This window comes from Labrus mixtus, chromosome 1, assembly GCF_963584025.1.
Source record: "Labrus mixtus chromosome 1, fLabMix1.1, whole genome shotgun sequence".
In the NCBI taxonomy this organism is placed as follows: Eukaryota; Metazoa; Chordata; class Actinopteri; order Labriformes; family Labridae; genus Labrus; species Labrus mixtus.
The window spans coordinates 16,704,827-16,716,264 of NC_083612.1; the positions used below are offsets into that span (position 1 = coordinate 16,704,827).

General features: G+C 39.7%; 1 protein-coding gene across 1 annotated transcript; it reads left to right on the top strand.

Annotated features, from left to right (window-relative positions):
- The first annotated feature begins 1,952 nt into the window (after positions 1-1,952).
- Positions 1,953-6,245, top strand: LOC132972585 (protocadherin-20). Its single transcript, XM_061035525.1, has 2 exons — positions 1,953-2,118; positions 2,470-6,245. The coding sequence occupies exons 1-2, from the start codon at positions 2,071-2,073 to the stop codon at positions 5,089-5,091; spliced, it is 2,670 nt and encodes an 889-aa protein (XP_060891508.1). The 5' UTR covers positions 1,953-2,070; the 3' UTR covers positions 5,092-6,245.
- Positions 6,246-11,438: the final 5,193 nt, after the last annotated feature.

An 11,438-nucleotide genomic window follows, 5' to 3' on the forward strand; every position in this document is an offset into this window, starting at 1 on the left:
CTCCTTGTAAAGGAACCGAATGAATAATGCACTGCAAATAATATCCTGTAACATATGACATGGTCGAAATAGTATGTGGTCTGAGAGAAGTGAATTTTGTATTCTAGAACCCTGTTAGACAACATTTGCAACTCTACATTATTCCTTCTTGGTAATTTGGACACATTTACCCAATTAAAATAAATATTTTTTCTTAAAACCTGTGCAGGAACATTTCAAGCCCTCTAGGACTCACATTGTCTGCAAGCCTCAAACTGTAATGATATCTGAAAAAGTAGAGTATCAGCCGTAGGCATTATTATTCTGTTATATGCAACAACAAAAAGGTTGAAAACCCAATCAATAAACATTTAACATTTGTAAAACACTGTAATACCAACTTAAATTACAACACCGATCATTTTCGACAACATAGTAATGGATTTAAACAAATATACTCTCCTTCCAAACTTTATATTTGTAAAATGTTTATTTTGTGTCTTCTAAAGCAGTGGCTCTCAACTGGTCTCGACTCAGGCCCCATTACCAACTCAGGACCCAAATTTTAGATATTTTTAAACCAGTCAGATTTATTTAATGAAAAATAGTGTAGTTTGGACCTCAGATGGAAAACGTGAAAGAACAAAGAGAAGTAACACAATAAAAATGTCTGAAACAACTTAACAATTTCTGGCACAATGTAATTTGCGACCAACTGTAAACAAGTCCACAACCCAATAGTTGAGAACCACTGATCTAAAGCTTCTGCTCTGGCCATATCCTCACTGATGATCTGTAGTCGAACACCTCAGACTTTGCACCTCAAGGCAGCTCTCAAATGACTCTCATTTCCCTCATCTGCAGCTTTCCCACGCTCTACAGCCTTCCAGCCCACTCTCACTGACGTCTGTGTTTTCAGAAATATTTCTGAACTAAGGACATACACGAAAAACTCTGAATACTGAATGTATAATGGGTTTGTAGAATATCCAAAGCAAAATATTGTTGCCCTGTCACTAAAAAATACAGTTCACACATAGTGTCTCATAGAAAATAATGATTTTGTCTGTTAATATGATGTGACCATGAGTTAAAGGAAAGGCATAATGCTCAGATGCTGTTATTATCTTTTCCAACAGGCACTTGTGATGCAGTGTGAGACAAAATGAGAGTGTGTGACCGTCTCAATCCGCCCTTTACCAGAGAACTTCAATCACTCAATTTCTCTGAGCAGTATGCTTCCAATCCCCACAAACAGCTGGCCCCGCATTTAGAACACATGAGGATTAGCGGGTTGATTTAGTTAAAGGCTCAATCCAGAATCAGACCATCGCACCACTTATGATGCCAAGATCACCTCTGTGCTTGGTTTATTATATTTTTGCACATTTTCAATTATTGTTATGCATTTATTGTCTAGACTAGACTAAACATTACAATCATTTCACAGTTTTGTTATTGTTTGCAATGACTGCAAACTGAGCAAAACCCGGTTTGAGCTGCACTGAATCAACATATCAATCCATGCATCCAAAAAAAAAAGAACAGGCAAGGTTTAGGTGTTGTAAAAAAAATCATCATCATTATATCATAAAACATTTTCTTCAATTCATTCTGTAGTTTTTTTTTTCAGCAGTGATTTTTAACTAATGCTGGATTAAAGTAATCCCTCTACTGTGGATATTTAACATCTTGCTTAGTCTCTCGTGTCATCATAAGCTCAGTTGGTAATCATATGTTTTCATTCTGCCGCAGGAATACAAGGAATGCAGCTGCTTGTGACAACATGGGTGTGAAAGAAAAGTGCAGGTGTGGGACGATGTGCTTTGATAGTGCACATGAAAAAGGAATCTGTGAACTCAAGTAGATTTCCCAGTGGCCGTGGGCTCTCATTGGTTAACATGAGGGGCTGATTTGCATATGGTGGGAGTGTCCTGAGCCAGCACTGGGATGAATGACTTGTTCAAGTCAGATAGCAATAAGGCATAGCACTCAGCAGAGGTCTGTGCTGCTCAACTCTCAAAATGCCTGCGTTACTTAGGCTGCTGTTCTTCCTGCTCTGAGTGGAAAGTGCTGGACTCGGACATAAACATGTTCAACAGCAAACACCCCAGCCTTAGAAAAAAAGGAGGAATTTGGGTAAGTTTTATGATGATTCATTTTCAAGACAGAATACACTTTAACGTTAAATCAAGTGGGTTTTTTTTAAATGCTGAAATATTACATGGCTCTTTTTCTACACAGTCCTGTTTTTACTCTCAGATTATTTTTTGAAGGACTTAATGTAATGTTAACACATCTTCTTTTCATAGGCTAAAGAGATAATTGTGGGAGTAGAGTGTAATGATTACAGTTCAAATCACTGGTGCCGTTTTTAAAGGAGCCCTGCAACTAGTTGTAAAACTCAATAGCACTTTTAAATACTATTTAGTATAATATCATGCAACTCTTTGATTAAACTTTAATATCTTTAATTATCTTGTATTACAGGGATTGTGCATCCTCTTGCTTTACACCAGCCCTCTTTCCTGTTTTGCAAATTTCAGCCAAGCAAAAGAGCTCATCTATAAGATAAAGGAGGGATTACCGAGGGGGACCTTCATAGGGGCCATTGCAGTAGACCTAAATTTGGACGTCACTGTTGAGCCCCCCTTTATATTCAATCTGCCGCAGAAGAAGGTCAGTGATCAGTACGTGAACCTGAATAATACCACGGGAGAGCTTTACACATCTGCCACTGAAATTGACAGGGAGACGCTCTGTCCTGATAACTCTGGGGGAAGGGGATGTATCCTCTCCCTGGATGTGTTTATTTTGCCTCAACAGTACTTCCAGCTCATCAAAGTTAAAATATACGTTGAGGATGTCAATGACAACAGGCCAAAGTTTCCCGTTGATGAGATCTGTATATCTGTTCCAGAAAATACACCCATCAATGCTCGTTATGCTGTGGAGCACTCTGCGGTTGATCCAGACCTGGGTCTTCATGGAGTGCAGACATACTGGCTTGTTAATGACTTTGGCATGTTCACACTGGATGTTGAAGAGAATGAGGGGGGTGAGCGGACACCCTTCCTCATTGTCACAGAGGCTTTGGACAGGGAGACCCAGGCTGAATTCATCACAGATATCATCGCAGAGGATGGAGGGACCCCTCCTCTACTGGGTGCAGCTACTTTAAAAATTGTAATCACAGATGTGAACGATAACTGCCCCCGATTCACAGAGTCACATATTAACATCACTCTGCATGGGAATACAACCAAAGGGGCACATTTGGCCCGTCTGCATGCTTTTGACCCTGACCTTGGTGCTAATGCTCAGATCAGCTATGCTTACAGCGAACGTGTGCCAAGGGACACCAGGAGCTTGTTCCATTTGGACAGAATCACAGGGGTGATCAAGCTAGCAGGGAAAATAGACCCTGGCACAAACACATTCTACAAACTCACCATTCTGGCAAATGGTCCTGGTTGTATCCCTGCTGTTGCCACTGTTGCTGTCCATATCATCAAAGTCATAACTGGACCCCCTGCACTCGTGCCCAGGTACATTGCATCTGAGAAGGATGGGGTAGTAACTATAAAAGAGTCTGAGCCAGCGTTGTCTCCGATTGCTTTTTTTACTGTCAAGAACATCGATTTGAACCAGAGGGTGGACTGTCATTTGGAAGGGACTGGTCCATTCAGACTTGTCCCCTACCAGCTTTTAAAAAATGAATACCTTCTGGAGACTACAGAGCCCTTGGATTATGAGAAAACACATGAGTATGAGCTTATCGTGGTTGTGAAGAATCACGGAGACCTTGTCATTAAGACTTTTCTCAAGGTGCAGATATTGGATGAGAATGACAATGCACCAATGTTTCAGCAGTCTTTGGTTAAATTGTCTTTGGAGGAGAACAATTCACCAAACACCTTTCTGACCCAGCTCCAAGCCTCAGACCCGGACAGTGAAAGCCGAGGGGATGTCATCTATCTCCTTGGAGGAGACGCCCCGGGGATATTTGTTGTGGACCGTGTGACTGGTGTTCTGACAGTGACCACATCGCTGGACCGTGAGGAGAAGGAGACATACCGGTTCATCGTAAGAGCAGTTGACCAGGGAACACCAAGGAGAGAGTCGATTGCAACTGTGGTGTTGACTGTTGAGGACCGCAATGACAACAGTCCACGCTTCATCAACAAGGACTTCACATTCTTTGTTCCAGAGAACTTCCCGGGGTACGGTGAGATCGGGGTTCTCTCTGTAACGGATGCAGATGCTGGGGAAAATGGTTGGGTGGCCCTTTCAATTCTCAATGGAAGTGACATTTTTATGATAGACACAGGCAGAGGGGCACTGAGGGCCAGGACCTCTCTTGACCGTGAGCAACAAGGGACATACCAGCTGTGGATTGAGGCAATCGATGGTGGAGAGCCTGCACTTTCAAGTGTCACTATGGTGAATGTGCTATTGTTGGATGTAAATGACAACCCACCTATTGTCCTCTTTCCCCAGTCTAATCAGTCTTACATGCTAGTACTTCCCAACACAGTACCAGGGACATCAATCACAGAGGTCTATGCTGTGGACAAGGATACAGGCATGAATGCTGTGATTGCTTACAGTATCATTAAGAGGAAAGGTGGAGAACCAGGGTCATTTGCCATAGACTCCGAAACGGGAAATATCACTTTAAAGAGGGAACTTAGTAACCGGGGTCTCTACAGCCTTTTGGTGAAGGTCAGCGATCATGGTCAGCCTGAGCCCCTTTACTCAACAGTTATGGTTAACTTCTTTGTCAATGAAACTGTGAGCAACGAGAGCTACATCCAGAGTCTTCTGACCAGAGAGGCTGACATTGAGGTAGAGGAAAGGCCCTGGTATGTTGGGCAGATGACAGATGGACCTGAGAGGTATGAGTTGTTCCCCTGTCAGCCTATCCTCATTGCTCTTTCAGTGACATGTCTGGGGCTTTTCTTCTCAGTTGTCACACTGACATCTTACATATGCTGCAAGAGATATAAAAGGCAGCGAAAGAAAAGATCAGAAGTGGAGATACCATTAAAAATGAAGAATGACTCAATGCAGGTTGTAAACAAGAGGCTCAGGCAGATCTCAAATATCTGATTTCGAGTAGTCCACACATCCAAAATCACTGTTTACATGAATGTTTACAAAACTCACTGTGAGAAGTGTAATTCTTAAATGAAGTTGCTTTTTCTGCCTTTGTCATATGATTGCTATTACTGCAATATTATCACAGGCAAACATTCAATTCTACCTTCAATTATATTTATGATCCATGACTCATAATCAGATGTTTGGCATCAAAAGACCAAAGTAAAGAAGTTTTTGAGACTGCTTCAAGGTAATAACAGCTTTATTACAAGGTCATAGAAGCAACTCTTTGACGATTACTCAATGTAAGGTCCTATGTATAAATATATTGTATTGAATGTTTTACAAGTTTATATAAAAAATGTTTGCATTGGTATGAATTGTAACAAACAACAGTTTAAGACTTTATTTCCTCATATTTTTAATCAATTTGCAGTCCTATACTCTATCTGCCACAGTAACAGTGTGGAAAGTGATTACATAAATACTTAGTCTGTTCAAGCTTAGCAATATTCGTAAAGTCGCTATGTATGATTAACAAAGAAAGCATTCATAATTTATTGAAAGAATTTTTAAAACTCATATGGAGAGTTCACTGTGTCAATACCCATCCATTTCTACACTTGTGTTGTGTATGCTGACATATTATGCAAAAATGCCCTGTGTTCTGTTTGAGGAGTATGACAATCATTTTTCTTAAATGGAAAACAACAGACCAGCCTTAAAAAATGTACTGTTTGCTTCAAAGCTTTTGATTGCTTATCGTTGTCTTTTGTAGCCTGGTTTTAAAGGACTGAAATTAGTGTAATACTATTGATGAGGTTAAGAATCCTGGGAAAGCCGATAAATGGGCTTATGGTTCAGACACTTCTTTTCAAAGTATTGCATGATGTGTGAAAGCCATGTTTAGTATCCAGATGTACTACTTTCTATGAAGGCTTTTTTGGCAGTTACGTATCATGTTTGTGAAGCCTTTCAAGGCCATTTTTGCTTAGCAAAAACACAACAAACGAGACGAATTTTGTCCAGACTTCTGTCTCATAAAACTGCTTCAGGGTGATACATCACACTCTTTTATACAACCGTGCAACTCTAAATGTGTCTGTGAAAATCTGTTTGTGAAAGAAATCAAAGTAATTATTAAAGATGTTATATTTTTTTAATATTTCTCCTGTATGAATGTGTCAGTTAAAGAATAGTTGTACTTGATTAGGATTGAAGGGGATCATTCTTAGACAGAGCAGAAGGTTATACATTACACAATCAAACAAAACGTAGGGGTGAATATAATGAGCGCATCCTTTCATGCTGACAAAATTCTTTTAATATCAACTACAGCCATAAAAAACAAGCCAAAATGGCAACGCTGATGGCCTGGCGGTTGTGTTTAGTGCCCCATGTGGCTGTGGGTTTGAATCCGACCTCGAATCTTTGCTGCATGTAGGTCCCTACTGTCTCCTCCCTGCACTTCCTGCCTCTCCTGAGCTGCCCTGTCTAATAAAAATAAAAATGGCAAAAATGACAAAACAGGCCAATATGTTGAACTAAGAACCTGAACAGCTGAAGAACAGCTACAGTATTTCATTTTATTCAAATGAAACAATAATGGCCATGAGTGAATCTTAAATGTGCTGCATCTGACCAAGGCAAAAGTGATGCCTTCACATTAGTAGAAAAAAAAAATCAATCTGGTCCTCTTTTATCAAGTGCATGAATGATTATGTATATTTTAGTCAAATCAAGTCCTGTTTGGATTAGATCCTCTTTAGACAAGATTAAATGTGCTGTTATAAATTAACAGCTGCATTGTACCTCGGAGATGAAAGAGTTACAGATGAAAAGCCTGAGAGCCTGTCTTGTTGTTGTGATCGCCCACACAGGCCAGAGCTGGCGGGGTAACACCTGAGAGTAACACTTTGAAAGAAACACACTGTGCTGACTCATAACTACAGCTGCTCCTGTCTGTTACATTTGAAGATCAATCAATTTAGTCCAAGTGACATCTCTCACCTTACTTGAGTGTTATTGGCAATCACTGCACTGTCGAACCACCCCACCACAACACTGCAAAGTATAGCACCTAAGAAATCCTTTCTGAATGACACTGTAGTGCCCTCTATTTGACATAGCTGCTCTTTTTTTTTCTCACAGCTGGAATTTATGCTCAATATAAAGGTTGTTTGGACAGAAAGCTTTTAGGGATTTCTGTGTCCTTGTTAACTATGCACACTCCCATGTGAGGAACTCAGTTGTACTATGTGTCCTTATAAACCTGTTCGGGTGAGGTCCTGACGAAACAGGAAACATGCAAACAAACCTGTTGAGAATGTATTCACACACGCGTCTCAAGTTATAATCAGCATTTCAGGACGGAAGCCCGTCATGTAAGCACAGAGCACATCAGGGCCTAAAAACAGCTCAGTGTAATCCTCAGTAATCACCATTGGCCAAACAGTGCATTACACGAATATGCAGGGAGATAATCATACACATACTGTGCATGCACACAATAATGTCCTCAAGACAGGTGACAATATAAGAATCAGAATGAATAACCTTAAGTAAATGCATTTTATCTGCCTTACGTAATAGAACAAGTGTCACTTGCTTGTGTTGTTGATTTTGGATTGCTAACAGAAATTTACTTTGAAAAACAGATGTCCATGCAATATGGTTAACATCTTGAATAGGTTCAAAAGGGCTCTGTTTTGTCAAGTTGTTTTAGATCAATAGAAGAAGCCAAGTAAATATGCTCATGCCTACAATATGTGTGTTTCTGAGTGAGACAGACAGAAAGAGAGGAATGCCTTAAATGTCATGATTAAGTTTCATCAAACACATTTTCTGATGCCCTCGTGCAGAAATACTTTGCTTTGTATCATTACAGCACACAAGAATTTCTGTATATGGGACTACAAGTTCAGAGGCTGCACCATTGGTAAACCAGATACTACGTCATGATCAAACTTCCCCATTTATCAGGCAGAATCAATAATGTGGTGGGTTTTATTCCCTATCTGCCAACAATGAATAACTCCACTCTCCAGGCAATGGTCCTTTGCAGCCAAGTGACACAACATTTAAAACTGTTTCTGCACAATTCTACATTACTGTTTTACCCTAAGCAAACATTAGAAGCTTAAGATTAATTGCTGCAATAACAATGTATGGTTCATTTCACTGTATCACCTTTCTGCCTCACCCTTTCTCACTCCTTTAAATTAGTCATTTCCCTTGGCTTATTGAAATAAGAAACACTAAAAATTGGTCATATTACAGGCCCTTAAGGCCTATTATGGCTTAAACCCTGTTATGATGATGTAGTACCCTCATATGGGCAATAACAAACACTAGTTCTGGTTTACATTTTATCAACACACTTTGCAAAAGTTGGAGATATGTGCACTAAACAATGCACTAATAATCATAAACTCAACAAAGATGAAATAGGCAATTTGTGCTTGTTCTCTATTTTGTTGGATACAAATGTAAACCAGTGCAGTTATGGTTATGGTATTTTGTAAATTTGATACACATAGGTGGATAAAATAAAATAATGTCTTCTATTCCAATGAACCATCTCTTTACTCCTATTAGCTTTCCAAGGTGAGGTTTACTAGCCTGGACACCAGACTAACCTGCAAGTACATGTTTAATTTGCTCTCTCAGATTTGTCTAGGATCCGTCCTGTTCAGAGAAATCGCTGCAGGTTCCAACAGCATTGAGGCATTTCTGTAAGCAACTGAGATGGTTGCTATTCATGCAAACCTTTTTTTTGCATCAATATTAAAACAAGCTATGTGGTTCATATTTCTGACAAATGTGAAGTGTTTGCCACAAAACCATGTCATACCAAATGCTTGTGAATTGTGTTGCACCAAGTGGTGTTAATTCAATGTTTGAACTAGCAACCCAGCCTTGCAGCCAACTGCTATGTTGCCCATTCATTGCAGTGATTGTTTGTCGATGCAATTTGGTGTGCACCCAGTTTTTAACACCTGTTGTAATCCAAACTGAACTGAGAGGACAGAAGACATTGATGTGCTAGACTAGGTACAGCAACATCACAAACTATACACCTTAAAAACACAACACTAAACAGCACTTTTTCACATGACCACAAGCAGTTGGGAAGTCAGATGGTAATTTAGCCAATTTTCTGGTGTCATTAAGCTAACAATTAAAACATTGACACATATATGTTTAGCAGGTTTGTTGACATGTTTATCGTCTTAGTTTTATGAATTGACAAACCCTAACATTTCTACTAAGCCATTGACACAAAAGGGAGTGTTACAGTTTTTGTTAAAATTGAAACGTTGACCCTAATGATGGTAGGCTACCAGAGGATCAAACAAGGGATTACCAAAGTGAAAAAAAACTTTAAAAACCGAACACAAATGAGTTAATAACTGAATGGCAATCTATCAACTTGTTTAGAGGTATAAGAGTCAAACTTTGATGTCAAGGTCTCATGTGATCAAAATTCAGCAGTTTACCAAAGGCATTAGATGATCAATTTTGCACCACTCTAAGAAATTAAAATAGTAAACCATGAGCAAAAGGTTCCTGCTAATGATGATTGTATATAGAGATGGGACCAACCTAATATCAGTATCGGGTCTGATGTTGACGTCATGTATGTATCGTTGTCGTACTGACAGTGCCAATCCATGGCACCTGTAGCCTAGCGGATGGTGAGCGGGTCCCATGTACGGAGTCTTTAGTCCTCTAAGCAAGTGGTCTGGGTTCTACCCCGACCTTTGGCTCCTTTCCCGCATGTCATTCCCCACTCTCTCTCTCTCTGAATTCAAACTCTATCCACTCTACAATAAAGGCAAAAAAAAAAGCCAATAAATTAAATCTTAAGAAGAAAGATCATTTGGCACATTAAACACTCTCAACATGCACAGTCTTGCTTAAAAAGCCATTCACACTGAACTGCAAATGCTCACAAATCATCTACATCAAGTTGTCAGACAAGATTGAACAGCTATGATAAAACTTACAATTCTTGCACTTCAGTTTAAAACATTTAACTTGAAAACCTAACAGTTGTTGCTGCTACCTATTTTTATGTGAAGCCAGCACAAAGTTCAAATTAATTTCTTTAGGGATTATTTTATTTTTATTATTTAAAAAAAAATTGGAATCAGTATTGCTATCGTTACACATGTATGTGAATCGGATCAGAACTGAAAACAGCAGATCAGTGCATCTCTAGCTGTAAATTAAACATTGGGGGATCTAAATGTACAATCAAATGGTTAGATATAAAATCACATCTATGGCATCTATAAAATCCAGAAATGGCATCTGCAATACAAATCAAATGATTGTGTCAGCATCACCAGCAATCTGTTCTGCATTTGGTAAATCAAGATCACACTGTACAGTATCACATTGTTCTTGGTTCTATACAGCCCACTAGTCAACATTATCCTCCATATGAACTTCAACCCAAACCCATTAATTGTTTTTAACCTTCAATGGTGTCCTTAAGTTATCTCTGTCTCTTAGTCAGAGTTAAACTTGGCTGGAAACAGCTGGAAAGGGGGCCGAGACGGTCCACAGCTTTTCCACATGACTGATCACCTCCTGTTGCAGTAATCCTGCTGACAGCCAGGCTGTCTTCTTCACAACAGAGCAGAATGGACAGTGTAGGGGTGACCTGGCTTAAATCAGGTTCTTGAACTCTTTGTGACCCATCGGGGATTAGTATTCTGTAATTTCAACTATATGCAGGCTATTAAAAAGTGATAATTCCAGGGACAGAGAATATGTTAAGACCTTCTGGTCAGAAAGAAAGAGCTGCACACATTTAGAGGTATGTATATATCTTTATGCTGAAAATGTACCATACAGATCTGAGACTCAGATATGCCCCTGCAAAGTCTATGTCATTCTCTCTCTCTCTCTCTCTCTCTCTCTCCCTCTGTCTCTCTCTGTCCCTCTCTCCAGGAAAGTCTATCTGAAATTACATTAAATTCTTAATGGTGTAGACAGCAAGTAATTACCATCAGTCACAGCCCGATCCCATTTCCAGATTGGCTTTATTGTAGTGTCCTGGCCCTGAAATCAAACAAATAAAGACACAATGAAAGGCCCAGGTCAGGTTACGCAGTACTGCTGAATAGGAGAGGCTACATTTCCCAAGTTATGACATCAAATACGACCCCCCCTCCCCACACACACACACACACACACACACACACACACACACCTCCGGCACACACACTTTGTTCACCATCTTCAATAATGCATCTCCATATTTTCCCGCTGAAAATCACTGCCTTTGATCTTAAAACATCTTTCATTTGCTGTGATGCAACTAAATACAATCGAATAGCACTCTT